Consider the following 23,713-nt stretch of genomic DNA (forward strand, 5'->3'; position numbering starts at 1 on the left):
AAGTTGAGTCAAGAGAGTGAAGACTAAAGCTCCCGCTGTGCATCAGTTGTTACTTTACACCTCCACCACAGTGCCAAGCTTGGCAATAAATATGCCTTCACGCACAGCAGCTAGGGCTTAGGAATTTATTACACACACACAATTTCTTATGTGCTCCAGGTCAGCTGCCTCCACAAAAACCAGAGGGTCAACCGGCAGCTGTAAAAGTGCCTGTAAGACACACTTGGCCCATCAAGAACATTTAATTATGCTCCTTTTCCCCTATTGTACAGCATGGCAACACATTTACTTCACAAAGTGAGTTTTGGCAGATGCTAAAAATATACGAGCAATGCTGCCTTCCCAAATCACAAATATCCACCTCAATCTGATTTCATTTAATTGCGAGAAAGGCTTTGTCTACATTTTGACTAACAGCAAGATGTCAATTCTTGTCAGCCATCAGAAAGCTTTTTCCGAATCAATGGGAAGAACTTAATAGTTAAAACTAGAAACGGCCATTTTTGGCCTAATTGAGTAGGGATGTTTTGCTCTGCTGATTGGTAAACTGTTGAGGATCTATGTTGATTCTAGCACATTTATAGGCCACCTCCTTTTGACTCAAGTCATTTCCTATTAATTTGGGGATACTTATGGGTCACTTGCTGTTGATTCTGGTTGACTTATTGTTAATTTTGGGGGTCACTTCCTGTTGATTTTTTATTTTGGCATTCCTGGATTACTTTCTGTTGTTTTTGGTTCAATTCCAGGTCATTTCCCTATGTTTTGTTATGATTTACGGTTAGTTCCGGATGGAAGAACTTCATACTAAGCTATACATCAAATCCACTCTGCAGGAGCACAACGATGACGTTAGGTGACATGGATTGATTATCCATGCATTAATACATATTCCATATTCCAGCTATCATTCTGTCAAGTTGTACGGTTTCGGCGTAATTTGTACAAGTGAGCACTGATTTTTAAATGTGTACGCTGTACGTTCAAAATCTGTAGGTTTTTTGTGCATTACGTTTTTTTTTCTCTGTTCGGATTTTGTCACCGTTTCGGCAACAAGACAGTGTGCGTTGCTATGCGTTACGTTGGTTGAATGACGCGAAAAAAGTCAGTCACAGAGAGAGATGAGTGTTTGTTGTGATGCTGTTGCAAACGCGATGCTAGGCTAGGTGGCTCCAATATTTCCTGACTGTAGCCGACAGCCTACAATCTACGCCTAGGGTTCCCATGCATATAGAACTACATGCGAAATGACAGACTCGGCGGTGTTGGTAAACAGCTGCCATTTTAAAGCAGTAGACTTCTCAGAAAGGCTCTGTTGTAGTGAACCTTTCTAGCTAACCTAAGTAACTTTTTATCTAAAATACTCCTAAATCGGCAAAATCTTGACTTGAATCTATCTTTAAATGATGAAACAGTTTTAAAACTTTCACATGTCGAAAGTAGACAGAAGGGAACTAATGCAAAAACGGGAGCATTTTAACAACTTTAACGGTTTATTCACAACATTAAATGACTTACAAACACACACACAACTATGTTTTTTGTTGTTTTGAAAAAAAAATAAATAAATAAAAACCATGAACGGTAACACCAGTTACTTTGCAAAGTAACTAATTACTCTTACATTCAGGTAACTGAGTTACTAACTCAATAACTTTTTGGGAGAAGTAATTTGTAACTGTAATTGATTACTTTTTAAAAGATAACACTGATCATAAAAATGAAGTCTACAGAATGAAAAGTGACGAAAGCGGAGATTTTATTCTGCCAATTTCTTGCCGAACACAATTTGCCCGCAACTATTGCTGATCACTTCTCAGAATTAGCAAAAGAAATGCTCCCTGACTCAGTGATTGCATCGTTAAGTTAATTTTATCAATTGACCTTTTTAATTTATTCAGTAATTGGACACACAAACGAACTACCTTCATTCAGGTCAAACTGAATTGCGAGCTGAAGTGCAGCCATCAAAAGACGTGATAGAAATTGCCAAAAGTGCTACATACAATTATAACAAACGTCACTGTTAAATTTTAGTAATCTTGATGTAGCTGAAGATATTGATTGCTCTTTGATTGTACCAGGATATATGTTACAATATTGCCAATAAATTCATATTATTTTAAAAATTGAGTTTTATTTTTGTTTCATATTGTACGCTATAGACGACGTTGTAAGATTAGTCACCAATTTGTAAGGGAATGTGTCACTATTTGTAGGGTTGACAGGTATGAAGTATACTCAATGCATTTTTCAATCCAATGTACAATTACAGCTAAAATGTTAAAATTAGAAAAACATAACAGTGACAGGCAATTTACCCCAATCACTGATTATTTTGCAATTAGTCGAGAAGAAAATAATCGTTTGTTGCAGGGTATTTATTCAGTTGCCACTTTTTTGTGCATATGTGTGAGGAAATAAGACTTCTTGTGCCCAGGCAGTTCCATAGTTCTGTAGTATATTAACAGAATGGACTTAACTGGGCTGTCAAATCGGACTGCTTAAATGAGGCCGAGCCAAGCAGCGATACAGCAGCCGTCCCACACCAGCTGGATGGACTCCACAATGTACCATTCAGGGAATGTCCTCCACCACTACCAAATGAGCTTGTGTGAGATATTAAAAACTACCCCCCCCCCCACACCTTTTCAATATTATAAATACAATGAGTATGTGGAAACTTGCTCTGACACATTATTGCACTTTTATTCAACAAAAACACTAAAGACAAAAACATACTTCAACATGTAGAACTATTATGATCAGTACAAACCTCTGTAATGCGCAGAAAGTCTAACAATGTCTACTGATTAAAGCTAGTTAGTTTTAAGATGTGGTCCAAGAGGCACAGTCTCGCCTTGTTAGCCTGCAGTGGGACTGTCACCTCACCTTGCATCAGGCGAGCTACTGAGGCGGAAGCCGGAACAGTGTGTACCACAACATATCGACAGTTGGAGCTTTTGTTCAGACTGTCGTGCTTGGAATGAGCTGATTCACTGCTAACATTGAGTCTGGGGGGAAAAAAGCCCGCTGATCTGCTCTTCTTTCCACGCGAAAAAAATATATACTCAGTGCATATACTTGAAAACTATACTCTGCAAGCCTGCAATAACTGGTAAATGTATTCATACCCAACCAACCAGAAGCTATTTGAGCAAGGTATTATGTAGTCATGTCTGGGCTGTGGCTTTCAGCGAATTAATCATTTACTTGACAATGCTGCCATCTACTGGTTAACTGTAGAAACAATTCATGAAAGAAAGAGGGATGGATTCTTACACATTACGTGTTTGTGCAATTCAACAATCCACGTTGTCTGTATTGATTTAGAAGACACCAGAGTCGGTTGATGATCCCAGCTGCCTTAGGAGCTGAGCTTTCTTTCTCTCCATTAGATTGATGTCTCTGGACATTTGCCTAGAAAAAACCATTGGACAGATGTCTCTCAATGGGTCAGGCAGGAAAACATTAAGTTATTACCACAATATATAAACCTTTTCACATCGCATGTACTTCCAGGTGGGAAAAGGTATATCTTTCTCAAATGGTTTGACTGTTAAACTAAACCCCAGTGATAAAATTAACTGAATTTAGAATCATTCTGGTAGCAGCAGGTCAAATACAAAGAGTTTGTGTTTGTGGTTTATAGTTCAGGTCAGCTGTGGTCAATCACTTTTCAGCCACCCGGGCATATCCTAATTCCTGATACCTCCTGTTCACAAATATGAATGGTCTGTTCAGGTGGTGTCCAAACTATGGCCCCAGTTTTTACTGGCCGCTCAGAAATTATGAAAATATCAGTTAGTATAGCCCGCAGAAGAAGCTAAAAGCAACACTTTTTCGTTTTGTTCGATTTTAGTGGCACCGATGCACAAAAGCGGTAGTGTTTTGCATTAAGGAAGACTGCGTTTCCCATAAGAACTAGCGCACATCCGCACAGTGTCGTAAAATCATCAATCAATCAATCAATCAATCAATCAATCAATCAATCAATCAATCAATCAATCAATCAATCAATCAATCAATCAATCAATCAATCAATCAATCAATCAAAAATCAATCTCCCGGTCGACTGCAGATGGATTAAATAACATTTCTGTTTCTAGCAGCTGTGTGAAGAATGAATAGAATTAAGGTAATGAATCCAGTTGTGGCTAAACAATAGCATATGACGGTTAGCAACCGTGTGGCTTAGTGTGGCTAAGCCCCCCACCCAACCGAACTCGTCAGCAGGAGGTGGGGGTGCGTCACGCCAGCGAGTGGAAGCCAGGCCAATGTTTATTGTGTCTTTCCTGATAACCTCCCTTTTTTTGCCTCCTCAAACAAAACTTTTTGTCTCTTTTGTTGCTCTGCCATCTGTGCAGAATTCGCGCAAAAGCGTTCGCATCGACTTCCGTATTTATAATGAATGGAGAAAGGGGTAAGTGACGTATGCTGTAAAGCAATAGCACTTTTTTTTTTGTGTGTGTGTGTCGCCGGGTTCCTGACACCCTCCTCAAAGTTAATTAGTGAAAAATGTTTTAAAAATATTTTATAACGGTTGAAAAGTTACCTAGTGTTGCTTTAAATTCAGCCTTCAATCTGTTGCACTTCTCAACTTTAACACTAGACGAAGCAAGTCACTTAAACAGTGCCTCTCCATTAGCTCAGGGGTCAAAACCTGACAATATGTTGAAATCAATGTGAGAAACTGAGTAGAATTTCAGTACTTTCTTAAACATAAATAAACTCTATGAAAAATAATCCCATATGATAAACTGAGCTATCTTGGTTGTGAGTGTCGACTTTTTTTGCTGTTACTAGACATTTGTCTCTTGTTCTTCAAAGTTTGTTTCAGTAGTGCACATATAAATATTGTTCTGGAAATTTGAGTCTACACTGTTTAACCACATTTGCTAATGTTACCATGACAACTTGTGCACTTCTTGTCCTTTAGACGAACTAATGAAAGTTGAAACAAAATGTGCCTGACCTTGTGTATAGGACGCACGTTAAAGATTACATTTTACACATTTGACTAAGCAATACCATATTTGTTCAACCAATAGCAGCAAATACATTATGATACTAGCCATATTAGGTCACATCCTAGGGTTGGACTCCTCTCAGGAACTAGAAGGGTATAAAAGCCGGTACCGTTCCCCATTCGGGGGGACCCTGTGTTACAGATATTATTCTGTGCCACATTGTTTTCTCCAAACTGCAGTTTGTAATAAAGAAATCTCATCATTGGGCATAACCTTTCGTTGTCTTGGTTTCCCTGGACAAGACGATATATATATATATATATATATATATATATGTATACATATATATATATATAAATATTAGGGCTGTCAAACGATTAAAATTTTTAATCGAGTTAATTACAGCTTAAAAATTAATTAATCGTAATTAATCGCAATTAATCGCAATTCAAACCATCTATAAAATGTGCCATATTTTTCTGTAAATTATTGTTGGAATGGAAAGATAAGACAAGATGGATATATACATTCAACATACGGTACATAAGGACTGTATTTGTTTATTATAACAATCAATCAACAAGATGGCATTAACATTATTAACATTCTGTTAAAGTGATCCATGGATAGAAAGACTTGTAGTTCTTAAAAGATGAATATTAGTACAAGTTATAGAAATGTTATAATAAAACGCCTCTTAATGTTTTCGTTTTAATAAAATTTGTAAAATTTTCAATCAAAAAATGAACTAGTAGCCCTATTCTGTCCTCAATGTGTGTGAGTACACAAATTGACAGATAGCGAACATAAGTTCCAAAAAGAAATCAGACGGTGTGGCAAAGTTGCATGGGCTTTACTGAAGTCATCTCTTTTTGACAGGAGCACATTTCTTGTATTTTTGTAAAACTGAAAATAACAAGGCAATGTGTCAATAACTTGCATAAATCACAAAATAACATAAAATGTACACACACGTGTCCATTTGAGCAGTAGCACTAGCCAATTAGCTCACAAGCATCTAACAATGTAACTGCATTTCACCATATATGTGAACAAATTCAAATACACATCATCAATAACTATCTAATGCTCATGAATATAAACAAAGGAGGAATATAACTCACAAGCGATGCATGTATTAGACACAAACAGTGTGATGGGGCTATGAGAACTGCCACTGAATACTGGATGCGGACGTTAGCTGGTCTGAATAGCACTGTCTATTAGTGTGAGTTCGCGTCGACATATAATTACGTCAGAAAAGCGCGCCGAAACCCAAATAATCAGCTGCACTGAATCGGCAGCAGAGGGCGACATTACGTCACATAACATATGCAAGTCACACCCAAGCGCCAGCAGAGGGCGGAAAAACTCCATAAAACACAATTAACAAGTTGGCCTTTCACTGTACTGACATTTAAATCTGTCTGAGCGGGCCTAGTGCGTTAATTGCGTCAAATATTTTAACGTGATTAATTTAAAAAATTAATTAATGCCCGTTAACGCGATAATTTTGACAGCCCTAATAAATATATATGGCGGGAAACACAAACAAGACTGAAAAAGCAGTTTCTGCTCTTGCACCCCTCTTGAAAATAAACTGCTGTATTTTAAGACAAAAGAACTGTTGTGTTTCATAGAACAATATGTCTTTATGCTGCCATAGCAGTTTCACGGCACATTAAGCTCCCAAACTAATTTTAATTTGTCCGTTTTACCTTGAAAACCCGTTTACAGACATTGCGCAACCGCTTTTGTTTCAACCTAGCCATAAAAAGAAGGTAAGTGATCGTATTCATTATTCGAAATGTCTATCATTTTTAGCTGAGAATCATTAATTGATGTCTAATATTTAGTTTATAAAAAAAAAAAGACTTTCAAAAATTATTGACTCGCATATTTTAAACTTTTAAACAAAATTACGTCACAATGAAAAAATTGGCGTCTATAAAAAAAGTCACAGATATCTACCTCATAACTATTGCTTAATTGTATTTTTTCGTTACTGTCACATTTGCCCCCAATATTTTAGATGATAAATAATCAATCCAAACAAAGAAAAATTGGTAAAAAAAAGTTTAAAAGGGTAAATATATGAAAAAGAAAATATCGACCACTCCTTAATGTCTGCGATTTCTGCATCGTGACTCTTGTTATATTACAATGTTTCACCCATAAAGTCCACCAAACATCCGGCTGTGGCCATTCACAGCTGTGTCTTGACACTCGGATCGAAAAGAGGTGAGTACGCAATAATATCTCGTTAAAATCATGGTGTCTTTATTTATGCTCTTGCGTCCTCTCACCTCCGGTTAGGGTTTTGCTGTTCAAATTTATTTATTTAGTTTTTTTAAATGCCCTCCTGTTCAAATTTTTTTTCCCACAGTAATTTGTGTTTTTAAGCTTTCCAATGATGTATCAAAGATGCATATCGGAGAATTTTGAAATTTGGCCAAATTTGGGTTCTCAGAGCGGAACTTCAGGTCACCTGAGTGTTTTCCGCCATATATGTATATTGCAATATCTTTATACACAGGGGTGCACATAAGTGGTCCGAATGCGCACACGCGTACTGGACGTAGACAAACGCGCTGGCCCTCAACGGCTTCCATACGCTTTTGCGTACCGATGGCTGACCACTGTATTTGCGGCGGACACGAGAAAATAACTTCTCAAAATGTCGAAGAGGCAGGCCACACTGAGTAATTACTTCCGTGTTCCCCCACCCCCGTCAAAAGACAGACAGACGACAGAGACGTCACCGGAGCTACCGAAAAAAAGGATTTTTGCTGAAATGTGGCTACAGGAGGTACCATGGCTAGAAGCAAATGTTGCTCCCACGGAAATGCGGTACAAAATGTGCCGTGAGAATCCCAATGTCGCCGATAAGAGCAGCGCATTTTATGTAGGGTCAAAGAATTTCAGCCATCCAAACTTTGAAAAGCACGAAAAAAACAGAGCGCATGTGGCAATTAAGCAAACTATCGATGTCAGACATGACCCCACTAGCCCTATGGACAAGTCGCTGAATAAAGGTAATGAACAGCGACATGCACTGACAAACGTGTTTTTGCTCGCATTTTACAAAGCTAAACATGCACGTTCAATGAGGTCTTATGAGGAGGACATCCCACTTTTAAGAAGGCTTGGAGTTAATGTGGGAGCCGCATAATGCCCTTTATTTTGAATTGGTGTTTTTATGTTTATTTATTTACATTTCACTTCAAAGTAATGCCAATTTTGTTGTGCCAGTTGATGTTAATCAAGCATTAATTGTTAATATAATTAATTAAAGTTAATTGGCTCTAAGTAAAGCTTGTCATAAATTTATCGCATCAGGCGGGTCGGCTCTCAAGCTCAATGAGGACCAAGTCACATCTCCAGGTCCTCCTCTGAGAACCTGGGCGAAAAAATTATATGCACCCCTGTTTATACACTATTTTGTTGCTTGCAGCTGTTTAACTCATTCACTGCCATTGACAGTTATAAACATCAAATCCATTTTAACCGGGAAGGTAGGATTCGAGTGATCATGTTTCACTGCCATTGACGGCGATAGATGTTCACTCCAATTTAACTGTGAGGCTGGCAGCGATCAAACGTTCACCGCTAGGCCTCCCAATCAAAATGGATTGGATGTTTTTTTACTTCAATGGCACCCAATGATTTAATACTTAAAAATAAATAGGTTTTAAAAACCTGATCTTTTTTGTACTCGATACCAGTCCTCTGTTTAACAAATAAAAGTGAAAGGATTGCAAGTTAGCCCTTGCATCCTTTGATTTTTCTGAAAGCGGCCCTCGGAGGAAAAAGTTTGGAGACCCCTGGTCTATTATATTGGTCTTTACCCATCGACGGCTTCGGCCTTGCTGATTTGAGAGTGAAGTTGTCCGCTGATGTCATCAAAGCGCTGGTTTTGGACCTGAGTGCAAAAATATTTAGCCAAGTGATACACTTTCAGTAACCTTGAATGCTTAGCTGTACAGTACTGTACCTCAATGTCTTTCTTTATCTGAGCATGGCTCTCCAACTCTTTCAGGTGAATTTCCCTCATTTCCGCTATATTTTCCATCATCTCTCTAATTTCCCCGGTCAGAGCATCAATTTCTCTCTGTAGACAAAATCCAGACAACTGGGTGGATCGAATGGACACCAGACACAAAAACATACCAATGTCAGATGAGATACGAGTTGTTTTTTTTTTTTACCTTTGTCGTCTGTACTTTCATGCCATGTGGATTCTTTAAATCCTCCTTCAGGTCCTCCTTGGCTTTTCTCATTTTCTGGACAAGTTCCATCTTCTCGCAAACATCTATACCGCTGACAGCATGCAAAACAGCTTGCCTGTGGCCTTCCATTTTTCTTCGATAAATGTCAAACTGAGATCGTAAAATGCAGGCTTTCTCCTCTTCCCCACCTATTTGCTCCGAGAGCTTTGTCTTGTCCGCTGTCAGGGAGGCACAGTGGTCACGTCCAGCCTCAACTTGCTGCTCGATATGTAGTAGGTCATCCTCCATGATGACGAGATGTCCCGCTTTACGTCTCAGCTTGTTTTCAGCTTCATCACTGTTCTTCTGCATATCTGACAAAGTCACCTGGCAAAGGTGTTCACACTTGAAACACACGCATTTTCTTGCATGGCAATTTTTTTTTTTTTTTTTTTAACCAATTACACGAATACAAATACTGAGGAAAACATAATCAACATTAGGTTATTATAATTGTTGAATTCAAGTTGAACCTGTAAGGATTTGAGTAGTTCCTCCTTTTTTTGCAGAGTTTCAGTTTCAGTGATGAAACGTTGGCTAACATTTTGCAGGGTGTTTATTTGCGTTTCTGAAGGTCAGATAACAATAAAAGGTACTTTTTTTAATGCAAGAAAAATATGCATGAGGATAAACATGTAATTTTGTGAAGCAGCATTCTGCCTTCAAAAAACACCAACGCTAGTTAGCTAACGTTGTTAGCATCGGGAAAAATGTCTTTACAAAAATGTTTTCATCTAATTTGCAATATAATTATGTTTAAACTTCATCAATATACACTTACCTTCACATGTGTTGGAATTTTGCATTTTTTCATCAGCCAGGGCGCTTTTTTGCTTTAATTACAAAGACGACGTGTAAATTGGTAAGTGTTTGATTTATGTCCGCAATAAAACTTCAACTCCCAGAATGCTGTGTAGTGGCGTCGTCCAATTCTCAAAGTACTTCCGGTTCCGGGTTTCATCCCATGTTGCGTTTGTTATTGAATATTGTTGGACCTTGTCAATGTATCGTTATTTTGAAATAATATTTGTCGATTTCATGTCCGCAAACACGTCAAATGTTTTTTCGTAGATTATGTCAACTGCGTTCCGCTTTTTCCTTCCTGGTTTACAACAATTTGAAACGTGAACAGTGGAGGTCAGTAGCAGGATTCACTTGTGGAAAATATGCCTCCTTAGCGGGGACACCTCGCCGGAGGATCTGGCCGTTAAGGTGTCACTTTCACAGCGATGTGGGTGACTTGTATGAAAAGGATGCTGTTCAAATGTATATCCGGCAACTCATGGAGGACCACAAAACTTTGGGCCAAAAGTTGGACCGTTCAAACATAAGCGAAGCTGACAGGAAAGCGATGGTCAAGAAACATGCTGAGCTACAGCCTTTGGCAAATGTCTTTTACAATGTGGAACGGGCGATGGAAGATCTTGATGAAGTGCAATCGATTTTACGTTGTAAGTGAAAAAAAATCTTATTTTGCGTTCTTGCTCGATCACCTGAGTGTCCCCTGCAGTTTCATCTGCACGAATAAAACTTAATTTGTTCTCATAAATTATACAACACGTACATATTTTATGTTAAGGGAGCACTCTGAGAAAGCATACTTACGCCTAAACAATCATGCTCAACCTTTTTCTGATCTCTTTGGCCTTTGTCATCATTAATCACTTCTGATTACAAACAAATCCTGCTGGTTTGATAATATTACCTTTATTCGAATTTTAGTTATCTTGAAAACAAACACTCAGACATATGGAACCGAATACCAAGGGTGTAGGTTTGGTCTCAACATTGGTAGGGACGATATAATAGGGACATTAATAATAGGACCAAACAGATTGGGTGAACGGGGGCCAGGGCTACATTTCTCACGAATATGAACCTAATTAATTGATTTGCTAAATCAGGGGTGCTCATTACGTTGATCACGATCGATCAGTCGATCGCAACGCTAGTGTGGGTAGCCCGCGGCACCCCAAAATATGTGTATTTGTTGTGTTGTGTGAGCAACATATGAGGTTATGCAGCACTCATGTCTCTAAGCAGCTTCTTGCTCACAATTTTCTAGTTCAGTGTTTCCAGCAGAGTTCACTACGTTTAAGTTTGAATAATTTTAACTGTAGAAAACACAAACAGAAGGACACTTCTCTCTGAGCAACTTCCTACTCGAGTTTTGCAGGTTAGCATGTTAACATAGTTTAATGTTATGCAAACTCTGATGCAGGTCGAACTGTCAGTAGCAGAATTAGTGGTGTGTTTTTCACTTCCTTAACATTGGCGTCTTTTGAAATTACTTACAGTGGCTGCTGCTGGCCGAAAAAAACTTCTAATATCCCTCCTCTTCGAAAAGGGTGGCATGCTTTCGACATGTGTTTCTTTTGGGTCTGTGTGAGCGTGCATGTGTGTGTCGGAGGTGGGTCAAGTCCTCAGCCAATCAAACGTGCGTTTTGGGGTGGGGGTGGGGGGTGGTCCGACACATTCAGCAAGTGAAAAGGGGTAAATGTAAGTTTGAACATTAACAAAAAAAAAAATCACTTTATAATGGTAGGGTCAATTATATCCTTAAATGGTAGAACAATCTAAATTACCTATATAACTGAACTCATTATATAATGCAAATAAGGTTGCTTAAAAGTTGTTGGGGCAATTTGAGCTTCCTGAAAAGTTGGTAGTGTTATGACCCTACCGTCCTTATGCAAACCTACGCCCTTGCCAAGTACGCAACCTCCACCTCCTGTAGGTTTCACATACTCCTGGCGGTAATTATAATAATTATATGATTCTGGTATCCCATGGTTGTAGCCCCGACTGGTTCCAAAGATGAAACAGAGCAGTTTTCCCAGCTGCTGAAAGAAGAGGAAGCGCTGATCTTGGACAGGATTTCACGCTTAAAAAAAGAGGTAAGCGTGTAATTCCATGGCATGATTAAAGATATTGCGGAACACTAAAATAGTCTATATCTCTTTCCCTCTAGTTACTCAAAGCTCTTATGCCAAGGGATGCCCTGGACTCTAGCAATGTTCTACTGGAAATCGTTTCAGGACGAACGACGGGAGGTTTGTGAATTTTAGTTAATCATATGTTAGCTGTACTAAAAACTTTTAGATCCTTTGCAGAAGTAGAAATTCGGCTATGGATAAAATTTCAGGATCAAACTAAAATTACCTCTATATGACCTTTACTGGGAAATTTTTTGAACCTGCTCTAAATGTTTACCGTAAATTTAAATGTCCATCTTTTCAATGTTTCCGTAATTTTTGCACAAGTTTCAGTTCTCTAAGAACGAGCTAAATGGTAAAGTTCACTTGTCGAGCCATGAACATTTCCAACGATGTGCACTATTTCGGTGACTCTTTCACCCTCTCTGGTGATGACATGCTGAGCTCAATGACCACACCTAAGTGCCGTTAGTCAATTGTTAGGTCTTGTCTTGGTCTCATGGATTCCAAACACGAACCACTTGGTGATTCATAGATCGAAAGCTTGTCGTTAATTTGGCTATTTAGCTTCAGTGGTGAAACGTTGAACAGGACATGTGTATTGAAAAGTTGTTCGATTTTAGTTCAACCGGAAAGGTCGTAATGCATTTCAATGTGAATATTTCATTTTTTTTTGATAAGTTATATGAATCTGAGGTGTATTTCAATTATGATTTTTTTTTAGGCGATATATGTCAGCAATTCAGCAGAGAAATGTTTGACATGTACCAGGGTTTTGCCGCTTACAAGAACTGGGATTTTGAGATGTTGAACTACACTCCTGCTGAATATGGTATGTACCGTAGAATATTATGCATGCTGTGATGCACCTGAGCCTTGAACTTTTTCTCATGTCCTTCTCAGGTGGTTTGCATCACGCGGCTGTGCGGATAGCTGGTGAGGACGTGTACAGATATCTCAAGCATGAGGGGGGAACACACAGAGTGCAGAGGATTCCTGAGGTGGGTCTTTCCTCAAGGATGCAGCGCATTCACACTGGAACTATGACTGTCATTATCCTACCTCAGCCTGTTGAGGTAACACCTCACCGCCCCTCATAATCAGTAACAGCATTGATATGTTTTGAGTTCAAAGCTTTTCTTTGCTGTAGGTGGATGTCATCATCAACCCTAAAGAGCTGCGTGTTGACACATTCCGATCTCGAGGTGCTGGGGGTCAAAGTGTCAACACCACTGACAGCGCAGTGCGCATTGTTCACCTTCCCTCAGGTATATCATTTCAACGGCTGACTCATTAACAACTCATGCATAATAGGACTGCACAATATATCGTTTGAACATCACCATCGCAAGTAGGAGTGTGACAAAATATCGAAATGGTGATATATCGTGATAGTTCTGATATTCTTCTGACAAGAATCGAGATATCGTTTTAAACAGGTGTCAGTGTTTCACAAAAAAAACGAACCAATAAGTTGCTACCCAAATCTTCCACCATAATAGTGTCTCAGTTAACTCTAAGGCTGCCATTAACGGTGCTCGACGCCCAATCCATTTTGACTGGGAACGTTCGTTCATTCGAAACCAGAGCATTCGCTGTCATTCTGTCCGATTTTCGGGGCATTCACAGGCAGTGTTGGGAGTAACGCCGTTATAAATAACGCCGTTACGTAACGGCGTTATTTTTTCAGTAACGGGGTAATCTAACTAATTACTTTTTCCGCCGTTACCGTTACTGACGGTCAAAAGCGGTGCGTTACTTACTCTGAATAAATTGAAGAAACTACCAGCCGTGTCGAGTCGACTCTCTGCTCTGTTGATTTGTCATCCAAGACTTGGGGTGCGTTCAGGTTCGAGAATAGCGCACGTACTTCTGACTCCAAGCTGTTTGTCCCTGCTCATTCAATTAGACAATGCTTTCCACAGTTTGGTAACGTTTCTGTGTTTGCTACACCTGATGCTAGCCTCGTTCCCATCTCCCACTGTCAGCCAGCAATAATTCTGCTTCCATCTTGAGGACGGCAGACGCTTTGAAGGTGACGTGAATTGTCGGGAAACTAGCCTACCTGAATGCAGCCCCTCGAGAGATGCGATGGAAATGATTGTTATTGGCGTAGGGTTAGAGTCATGTGTCGTGGTAAGCCGATCAGAGCCGGTGATTTCACAAGCAAACCGGAACAGCGCGTGCGGCAAACACACACACGCAAAACAGATGCACAGTGTCGGGATGGCAGAGCAGTCAGAAGAAAAATTGTCCTTTAAGAGGTGGAGGTATAGACACTATTTCAAGTTTGTCGAAATTAAAGTAAAGAACCTGCATGTAATGTGTAATTTATGTTCCGGGGCAAAGCTTCTGTCGACATCTGTGGTAAGCAATTCAAATCTGCTGAAGCTCTATTCCACTGACTCGAATACTGCTCAGAAAATTTCCAATTCTTTGACATACAACAAGTTCTTTTTAAAGTAACGGAAATAGTTACTTTCCCTGGTAACTAGTTACTTTTACTATAGAGTAATTCAGTTACTAACTCAGTTACTTTTTGGAAGAAGTAGTGAGTAATGTAACTAATTACTTTTTTAAAGTAACGTGCCCAACACTGTTCACAGGTCACTTGCTGTTCATTTACAGGTCATTTCCTGTTGAGTTTGAATCACTGCCTATTCATTTGGGTGATTCCCAGGTCACTTCCTGTTCTGTAATTCAAAATAAACAGGAAGTGACCCATAAAATACCCCAAAATCAACAGGAAGTAACTAAAAATCAACAGGTAAATGACCCTAAATGGCCCAAAATGACCTCATTGGCTGGCATTGGCTGCCACTGACTGCCATGGCAGCGATTGAACAAATGTTCATTCGCTGCCACCCTTCCAGTTCAAATGGATTGGATGTCTACTAGTGATAAACTCATTCCAATTCACAGCAGAAGCTTGTTTTTCCATTTATTAGTTGTTTGTAGAATATCCTAGAATGATTTCCTGACCAATGTATCGATAATCGGTCTATTGCCATACCGTCAGATCATCGTTATCGTGAGCTTTGTATCGCAAATTGTATCGTGAGGTACCAAGAGGTTCCCACTCCTAATCACAAGCTGCGCATGTGGTATAGTCCCATCGCAGGACGTGCGATTTTGTTTTTCTTCATAAAAGAAGCAATTTTGCAGAGACATGGCTTCCTGGATCCCTTTTATTTACGCCAATCTTCATCATTCACAGATAAACCCTCTTTTTTTATGAATACTAGGGATGTTTTGATCATATATTTTTGCACCCGAGTCTGAGTCACTTGATTTTGAGAAAGTCTTTTTATTTTTTTGCTTTTACGCTAACGCTGCCGAGAACAGCCTCTCACATACACAAGGAATGAGTTGCCACAGAATACTTCAGACTATCGCCTAATCTTAACGATGATTAACACATTTGTGCTTTTGACTGTAGAGCTACCAAGGTGTCTCTGGCCAGATCAAAGCGACGAACCTGTCAATCATCGTTAACTTCAAGTACCAAACGCCAGCTGCACTGGTGACCAAGAAAAATAGTTTGGTCACACTGCTAAGAAGGAGAGAGGGTGAAAGGCTGTATTAGCATGAAGCAGAAAAACAAAAGTATTTTTTAAAATTAAAAACCCAATCCTTTTCACCTGATTCCGATCCTCTAAAAAAATGGCGCGATCGGCCCGACTTCCGATCACGTGATCGGATCGGGACGTCTCTAATGAAAATAATGTGGTCATAGTGATCCCAACTCCTCCCAAGCAGAGCTTTAAAGTCATCTGGTGAAACTACTTCTAGTTTTAATATCACAATATTGCGAACACCCCCAAAAGTTTTTTTTTTTTTTTTTTTAAATTAATTTTTTAATACACATAATTAAAATATACATTTTCAATTTGGTTTGAATTGATGTATTTTTCAGTTTTTTATTTTATTGTTTATTATTGTTTTATTTATTTATTGTTAATTTACAATTTTAATTATAAATTAAATGGGAAAACAATAAATATACTATATACATATATATATATATATATTTTTTTTTTTTATGCATTGTAGTACTAGTACACGCATGTACACGTGTATGTCATGTACTTGTAGGAGCTGTACTTGAAGGTTACAGTTACTGGTGGTACAAGTACTCGTGTTTACAAGAAAAAAAAACAATAAATATTCTCTTTGTGTTTGTTTTTTATCTAAAAAATATATTTATACATTTTAAATTAAAAAAAGAAAAATACAGTGAAAGTCTATATTTATCAGTATCATTCGTTCATTCCATTCCATATCTGTTTTAGAACCCAAAATCGGAAAACGGACAAAGACTTATTTCTTTTTCAAATCCAAAACCAGAAAACTGATGACTAATTTCATTTCTTGTTTTCAAATCAAAATGTTTTAGAATCAAAAATCTGAAAACGGATAACGACTTATTTGTTTTCAAATAAAAAAATCTGCCTTTTTTCACTGTTTTGATTGCTTTGAAATTAAAGCTAGACTATGAAAGAATGGAATTATCGTGATATTTTTGTTTTATTCGATTCTGGTTTGTATCATTTTTAATGTGTTGTGATCCGGAAGTTGACTTTTTTTCAGTGAGGCTAGTCTTTAACCGTGCGGATCTTGAAACCTGTTCACAGATAGAGAAGGCGATGTACAGGGAGTGGGTGCCAGGAAGAAGGAGTCGGAGTACTGAGGTCGACAACTGGGAACATTTATTTTCCCTACCCAACTGAACTTTCACTCAAAACGGGCACACGTGGGAACAACAGAAGGAGTGTAACACCTTTAGGTCCAGGCGGAACACACAGCACACGAACAAATTCCTCTCGGTAAAATATGTACAGAACACTAACAAGTGACATGCTCCCCCCCTTTAAAAAGGACGTACTCGTCTGTCATCCTTGAGAAAAACATTAATGATAACATGATTCACCCATCAATGAAATCATCCGGTAGAGACTGATTGATCTTTCTGAGAAAAAAATCAACTTCCGGGTCACGACACATCGAAAATAAGTTGTTATCCGTGTTCAGATTTTGGATTCTAAAACAGATATGGAATAAATGAACGATACACTGATAAATATTTTTATTGCCTTTGCGCTATCATTGAGGAGTACAGACATTTAATAATATATATATGGCGGAAACACAGACAAGGCTGAAAAAGCAGTTTCTGCTCTTGCACCCCTCTTTAAAATAAACTGCTGTATTTTAAGCGAAAAGAACTGTTGTGTTTGATAGAACAACATGTATATGCGGCCATAGCAGATTTATGGTGCATTAAGCCCTCAAACTATTTTTAATTTGTCCGTTTTACCCTGGAAACCCCCCCGTTTGCAGACGTCGCGCAAGAGCTTTTGTTACATTATTCGAAATGTCTTGTCATTTTTTGCTTGGAATAATTAATTGATGTCTAATATTTCGCTTTAAAAAAAAAAAAAAAAACTATAAAAAATTATTCACTCGCATATTTTAAACTTTTAAACACATTACGTCACAATGAAAAAAATGGTCTCTGTAAATTAGTCACGGATATCTACCTCATAACTATCGCTTAATTGTATTTTTGTTACCGTCGCATTTTCCCCAAAATATTAGATGATGACTAATCGATCCAAACAAAGAAAAATTGGGGAAATTTTTTTTTTTAAAAGGGTAAATATATGAAATTGAACATCTCAACCACTCCTTGATGTCTACGATTTCTGCATCGCGACCCTTGTTATATTACCATGTTTCACCCATAAAATCCCCCAAAAATCCGGCTGTGGCCATTCACATCTGTGTCTTGACACTCGATGATACATGCTCCATGGATGTTTTGGACCGAAACAAGGTAAGTACGCGATAATATCTCATTAAAATAGTGGCATCTTTAATTCTGCTCTCGCGTGCTCTCACCTCCAGTTAGGGTTTTGCCGTTTTTTTTAAATTCCTTCCTTTTCAAAATTTTCCCCCAGAAAATTGAGATTTTAAGCTTTCCAATGATGTATCACACATGCATATCAGAAAATTTTTGAAAGTTAGCCAAATAAGGGGTCTCAGAGCGGAACTTCAAGTCACCTCAGTGTTTTCCGTCATATATCTATTTTTGCAGAAAACGGGTGTGGTTTCACATAATTTACTTTCTCGAGGCACACAAAATGATTTAGCATGTAAGATTTCGCCCCCAGGCCGTGAGTTTGACACCTGTGCACTAGACATTAACCTCCTGCTGTTTTAATAGGTATTACAGCAGAATGTCAACAGACTCGCTCTCAACTGCAAAACAGAGAAACTGCTATGCGCATGCTAAAGGCCAGACTCTACCAGCGTATGATGGGTAAAGAGACTGAGCAGAAGCTTTTAGCCCGTAAGCAACAGGTAATTTTGATTGTATTTATGTAAATACGAAAATAATGTATCAAACCACGGGTCAGAACTTGAGAAATTTCTATTAAGGTGGAGAAAATTGAAAATATATTGCATACATATAAGAAAATCAGGTTATTGAATGCATTTACAGTATTTGTAAGTAGAACTCTATTAACCTTTAATATTTAACACTCAGTTCTTTAATCAAAGAAAAACATGGATGTTGAGTTAAATATAACTTAAATGTAACTTATTCCCATGGAAAGTTTTCATTATGACAATGCACACAATTTACCGACCCCATTTCAAAGGTGGAATGCGAATGCCAATGTGTTAATTCACTGGACCATATCTCACATCAGGTGGGAACTCGCTCACAGTCGGACAGGATTCGCACGTACAATTTCAGCCAGGATCGAATCACAGACCACCGGATAGGCTACATTTGCAGAGATATTAAGGTTAGATTCCTGAAATGAGTCTTCACTTGACTTCAGATTAGACATTGGTTTCATGTATGCATATCCACTTCAGGAGTTCATGCGAGGAGGTGAAGCGCTTGATGAGCTCATCACTGCCGTACTTGAACACTTGGAAAGGGAGGCTCTTCTGGACCTGGTGGAGAACAGCAGAAGCACTTTGCACACTTCTGCAGAATGAAACTAAGGATGTTAAATTTCACAAAGTCAAAGCATCCCATGTTATTGCTCCTTTTTTTTTTGTCGTAAAATCGAGCAAAAATTTCCAGGTTTTGTGGGATTACCATTCATTTCAAATAATTATAAACATATTGAAATTGCTCATCTAATTCTTGTTACTGATTAAAACCCACAAGAAATTCTCCATTCACCTTTCACTTTGACCCACAAAAAAAAATTAATGGACCCACAGAAATTATATAAATCATTATATTTGACCCCCCAAAATGAACAGGAAATGACCCAAATCCACGAGAAGAGACCCAGAAATGCCCTGAAATCCACAAATCTAGAGTTTATCAACAGCCACACTCGTTTGCAATTTACTGTACATGATCATGCTTGTTTTCCTCAAGCAAAATATAAAAATACGGTAAGAACTAATGTGAAAACAATTGGTAACTATTATAGATACTTTGTGTAAAAAAGGTTTTATTTGCCTTAATATTTTTAGACACTAATGTGGAAGTTGTCATTTTTTTGCTGCTCTATACAGTCCTACTACCATTTGATCATGAACCTCCTGCATATGTTCATAGGCAAGAGTTAAATAAACTAGATAGAAAATAATTAATTTACAAAATGTTGCTAGTCGTCATTGTCTCTCTGCCTAAAGCTTCTAGATTTGCCATTCTGTGTCTTGCTTTTTTTGAACGATGTGGGCCCGCCTGGCACTCCGAGTGATGTGATGATGCGCTCCTTGAACTTGGGTTTTGGTTCTGGCGGTAATTCTGTTGGCGCAATTTCTTCAACTGCTACTTGGGGCAACTGTAAATCCACGTTGGCGCTGGCGAGAAAGACAACAGAAATTAGTTCATGAAATAAATCTTATTGAGTAGCTTCCAAAGTATTGGCAAACATACTACGGATCCTTCTCCTCCTTGATCTGTTCCCAGGCTCCATATGGGTTCAAGGATTTTGGCCTCTTAGCTTTAGCCACGTCTTCCGTTTTTTCCACTTCAGCTTCACTTGTTACATTAAGGTCCTCTTGTTTTTTCTCTTCAACATCCTCTTGAGGCATATTTGTTTCATCATCATCACTCTTTCCTGAAATATCCCCATCTGCTTTCCTTTTCTGATGAAGAAAAAAGTTTTCACTATAAGGATGAGGTAAAATTATGTTTTAAACTTGATTTTCTCACCCTTGAGGTATTTTCTGGGTCAGTGGACTGCAGGATAGGTTGTTCAGCAACTTCTGAACCTAATTGGGCCTCATTTTCACTCTTGTCTGCCTCCTTAAGCACTTTCTCACTGCCAGATGCTAAATTGGATTCAGGAGTTTCATTAGTAGGTAAGTCAATTGGCTTTTCCCATCTGGACTCTGTGAAGTGAGAAATTACAAGTTAAAAAAACTGCTACAACATATACCATACCACAAAATGGGTTGAAGTATATAAAAAAGGATCATACCTCCGGTTTGTGTATGGTACCAATATGTATATCCTTCAGGGCTGACACCTTCCATCCAAGCACTTCCTGCAGAGCTCTGAAGAAAGAGCAAACATTACTAACCAATGACATTAACTCTTTGGCAGCCGTTGATGGCAGTAGACATCCCTTCCTGGGACGTGGGACCAGTCATAATGGATTGGACGTGTATTGCCATTAATGGCTGTTTTTAATATAAATGTTCTATTTTTACTATCTACCACAAGTTGCATCACAGACTCTGTGGATGTGCAGTGGATGAGTTTGTAAAAGTGTTATCTAGAAGCAAAACATGAATAACCTTGTACTGTTCAGCCTGTACAAAGTACGAGCTACCAAGGAAGCCCTCAGGTCTGTCCCACTGAGACTCTGCAAGAAAAGATACAACCAAGTTGGTGGATTTCAGCGCGGTTATTAAAGAGAAAAATCTAATTCATTTCTATAGCCCTTTACAAAAACCCGAAAGAACGTATCGCGATAAAAGTCAAACTAGCACATAAAACAATACAACAGATAAAATCCGAAAACATTAAAACCCTTAAGAAATAAAAACCAGGCTACCCTAGTCTGGAGAAAAAGCGAGTCTAAAAAAGTGGCTCTTTAACCGTAATTTCAAAAGGCCTAGATTTGTAGTGGTCCGGATTTCAGGGGGCAGGCTATTCCACAACCTGGGGGCAGCAACTGCAAAAGACCAGTCACCCCACTGTAAGTCTCGACCAGTTGAATGAAGAGCCCTGTCAGAGTTCGAGAGGGTTAAAATTTCTGATAATTAAGAAGGAGCCTGGCCATTAATGAATGAAAAACAAACAGTCTGGGTGTTCTGGTTAAAAATCGAGTAGCAGCATTTTGAACAAGTTGCAGACATGAAATAGAAGTCTTAAAGGGCATTGCAGTAATCCAGCCTTGAGCTTATAAAAGCGTGAATTGCTTATTCAAGGTCGTGGCGACTAAGAAAAGGCTTTACTTTGGCCAAGAGATGGGAGCTGGAAAAAATTTCTCTTACAACAGAACTAATCTGTTTTTCAAAGTTGAGCCTACTATCGAATATCACTCCAAGATTTTTAATGTACATCTTAAAAAAGGGAGCCAGAGCGCCAGGGTTGGGCTCAAGGGCATTCATCATGGACGATGTGCCAAAAGTAATATACAGTTTCGCTCTCGTTAACATTTAAAAAGTTTTGTGCTAGCCACTGCACATCGGAAATGCACTCCATCAATTTAGTAAGAGCAGTTTGTTCGTTGGGTCTCAGGAGCAACTACAGAGGACAACTGTATAATATAGTGGAAGAAAGTTGATCAAAGTATATAAATATGAAAATTACTAATTTGTTAAACTGATAATGGAGAAAATAATGTTCAAGCAAAAAAAAAATGATACAGTTTACAAGCAATGAATATTTGCACGTATACAGTGATGGACTTAAGCTCAGGAGCAGGTAATATTGGGGATTAATGACGTTTCTGGGAAGGGTGGACATTCTGGGATACTCACATTAGAGTGGTTAAAATAGTACTCAATCTGATAAAATGTCTGCCCCCCTCGTTGGGTAGCCACATGTTTTTCTCCAGTATTGCACATTCGAAAAATGAATTTGTTTTTTCAATTTATTGATTCTTTCCACTGGGATGCACATGATAAAGGTGTTGACTGTCCTTTTATGCTTCAGTGACAAGACAAAAAAAAAACATCGAATTATTCTCACCTCCACTTGCTGTATTGTAATAGTACATGTGTCCGTCATGTGTCCATCCTTCAACCCAAGTCTGTGTTTGCTCCCCCGCTGGCTTCTTTGTTTTTTGTGATTTCTTTTGATAGTTTTTATGTGGTGGTGGCTCGCACAGTATTATCGGTGGAGGTTTAGGTTTTGGCAATGCTGTGGTTGGGACAGAGGGACTCGATTCCTTTTCCAGCCTCTTTAGGTCTTCCTCATATGCCTTGAGCGCAGCTTCTTCCATTGCTGCAAATTGTTTACACATACGGTTCTCTTGTTTTGCCTTTTGAACACTTTTCTTTTTGATCTGCAAAAAGATACATTTAGTGACACATGGCAGCTCATGAAGAAGAAGATGAGGAAACAAAAAAAGTGAAGTACCTCTGAAATTTTGGCTGCCACATTTTCTTTGTGATTTTTCCCTCTTTCGTGAAACTCTATGCTCTACAATGCAGAATGTACACAAAGACGAATCAGAAACACATGCACACTGCCCTAGGCTGTTCACAAACAAAATATGAACTACTTACGGGTTTATTGTCCGCAATCCAACACTTGCAGTATTGGCAGAATTTTCTCGGTTGTGATTTCCAATAGTCTGCCCTGAAAAGAATAGGAAAATTATTAGTACAGTATATGTTGTAGCATTAATCAAGGCTAACCATACTAATATGTGCTATTCTGACACCAGAACGTAGCGGAATGTGATTTTCAACCACAAATGTCGAGTATTTGGGAGTGAATACTTACATTTAAATGATTAGGATGTGGATGCAAGGCATCAATCTATAAAAGAACGATAACGAAACACACAGCCGTGTTATGCAGTTTTCAGGAACAACACTGGCCATTAATGATGACGTCAACATCCTCTATACGGTACTTGTATACTCATTAAAATGCCAAAAGAAAGCTTGGTAATTTGAAGGGACGTTCCCTAAAGGATTGCGCATTTAGTAATAGTACTCTTTAATTTGTTGTATTGTATTGTATTAACCATATATCATATCACTGTATAGAATAGTTAATATATGAACATAGTTCCATTAATATGTATAGCAGTTGCACGTAAGGTCTGGCAGATTCCCATATGGTCTAGCGGTTAGGATTCCTGGTTTTCACCCAGGCGGCCCGGGTTCGACTCCCGGTATGGGAACGTGATCTTTTAGCTCAGGTTGTGCAGTTTTCGTGAAAAACCGTATCCCACTGTCATTACATTTTATTATTATGATTTAAAAAAATATATATTTTCAGAAAATTTATAAATTTAGGATGTGTTCGTTTGTCCTTAATTTAATCAATGTATTTTAGACGGCAAAATTATAATTATCAATTGCTGTATGTAGC

At 38.5% G+C, this 23,713-nt stretch overlaps 3 protein-coding genes and 1 non-coding gene across 7 annotated transcripts; 2 read left to right on the forward strand and 2 right to left on the reverse strand.

Moving 5' to 3' along the window:
• Positions 1-2,699: 2,699 nt before the first annotated feature.
• Positions 2,700-10,231, reverse strand: LOC130912410 (uncharacterized). 2 transcript variants are annotated; one of them, XM_057830480.1, is made up of 6 exons: positions 10,020-10,227; positions 9,712-9,806; positions 9,179-9,565; positions 8,965-9,081; positions 8,819-8,892; positions 2,700-3,420 (listed from the first exon to the last, which is right to left on the reverse strand). In XM_057830480.1, exons 1-6 carry the CDS (start codon positions 10,042-10,044, stop codon positions 3,330-3,332), a joined length of 789 nt encoding a protein of 262 aa, XP_057686463.1. In that variant the 5' UTR covers positions 10,045-10,227; the 3' UTR covers positions 2,700-3,329. The 2 variants fall into 2 exon arrangements, with proteins under 2 accessions (XP_057686463.1, XP_057686465.1); XM_057830482.1 differs by lacking the exon at positions 9,712-9,806 and having other exon boundaries at positions 10,020-10,231.
• On the forward strand, positions 10,172-19,800 carry mtrf1 (mitochondrial translational release factor 1). 3 transcript variants are annotated; one of them, XM_057830478.1, is made up of 9 exons: positions 10,172-10,689; positions 12,038-12,135; positions 12,210-12,291; positions 12,899-13,006; positions 13,078-13,250; positions 13,325-13,442; positions 18,401-18,526; positions 18,891-18,989; positions 19,063-19,800. In XM_057830478.1, exons 1-8 carry the CDS (start codon positions 10,296-10,298, stop codon positions 18,986-18,988), a joined length of 1,197 nt encoding a protein of 398 aa, XP_057686461.1. In that variant the 5' UTR covers positions 10,172-10,295; the 3' UTR covers position 18,989; positions 19,063-19,800. The 3 variants fall into 3 exon arrangements, with proteins under 3 accessions (XP_057686461.1, XP_057686459.1, XP_057686460.1); XM_057830476.1 differs by having other exon boundaries at positions 10,173-10,689; positions 18,401-18,537; positions 19,063-19,799; XM_057830477.1 differs by having other exon boundaries at positions 10,173-10,689; positions 13,078-13,175; positions 18,401-18,537; positions 19,063-19,799.
• On the reverse strand, positions 16,636-23,262 carry wbp4 (WW domain binding protein 4). The gene is made up of 9 exons (XM_057830479.1): positions 23,117-23,262; positions 22,897-22,969; positions 22,748-22,810; positions 22,358-22,673; positions 20,956-21,023; positions 20,637-20,712; positions 20,369-20,547; positions 20,090-20,301; positions 16,636-20,013 (listed from the first exon to the last, which is right to left on the reverse strand). Coding segments are annotated over exons 1-9 (1,188 nt in total). The 5' UTR covers positions 23,119-23,262; the 3' UTR covers positions 16,636-19,814.
• Positions 23,263-23,450: 188 nt separating this feature from the next.
• Positions 23,451-23,522, forward strand: trnae-uuc (transfer RNA glutamic acid (anticodon UUC)). The gene has a single exon. It is a non-coding gene; the product is annotated as a tRNA-Glu (tRNA).
• Positions 23,523-23,713: the final 191 nt, after the last annotated feature.

This window comes from Corythoichthys intestinalis, chromosome 2 (genome assembly GCF_030265065.1).
Source record: "Corythoichthys intestinalis isolate RoL2023-P3 chromosome 2, ASM3026506v1, whole genome shotgun sequence".
NCBI lineage: Eukaryota > Metazoa > Chordata > Actinopteri > Syngnathiformes > Syngnathidae > Corythoichthys > Corythoichthys intestinalis.

Excerpts from the sequence above, each read along its gene's own strand:
- mtrf1 (XM_057830476.1), top strand. The coding sequence starts at position 10,296 with ATGTTTTTTCGTAGATTATGTCAACTGCGTTCCGCTTTTTCCTTCCTG. Across the intron at positions 12,136-12,209 it reads TTTCACGCTTAAAAAAAGAG|TTACTCAAAGCTCTTATGCC; the intron begins GTAAGCGTGTAA and ends CTTTCCCTCTAG. Across the intron at positions 13,007-13,077 it reads CTACACTCCTGCTGAATATG|GTGGTTTGCATCACGCGGCT; the intron begins GTATGTACCGTA and ends TGTCCTTCTCAG.
- wbp4 (XM_057830479.1), bottom strand. Across the intron at positions 21,024-22,357 it reads TTACAATACAGCAAGTGGAG|AGTCTCAGTGGGACAGACCT; the intron begins GTGAGAATAATT and ends CTTTTCTTGCAG. Across the intron at positions 20,014-20,089 it reads AAGGAGGAGAAGGATCCGTA|CGCCAACGTGGATTTACAGT; the intron begins GTATGTTTGCCA and ends CTTTCTCGCCAG.
- LOC130912410 (XM_057830480.1), bottom strand. The coding sequence starts at position 10,044 with ATGCAAAATTCCAACACATGTGAAG. Across the intron at positions 9,807-10,019 it reads AAATTCCAACACATGTGAAG|AAACGCAAATAAACACCCTG; the intron begins GTAAGTGTATAT and ends TCTGACCTTCAG. Across the intron at positions 9,566-9,711 it reads AACTACTCAAATCCTTACAG|GTGACTTTGTCAGATATGCA; the intron begins GTTCAACTTGAA and ends CACCTTTGCCAG.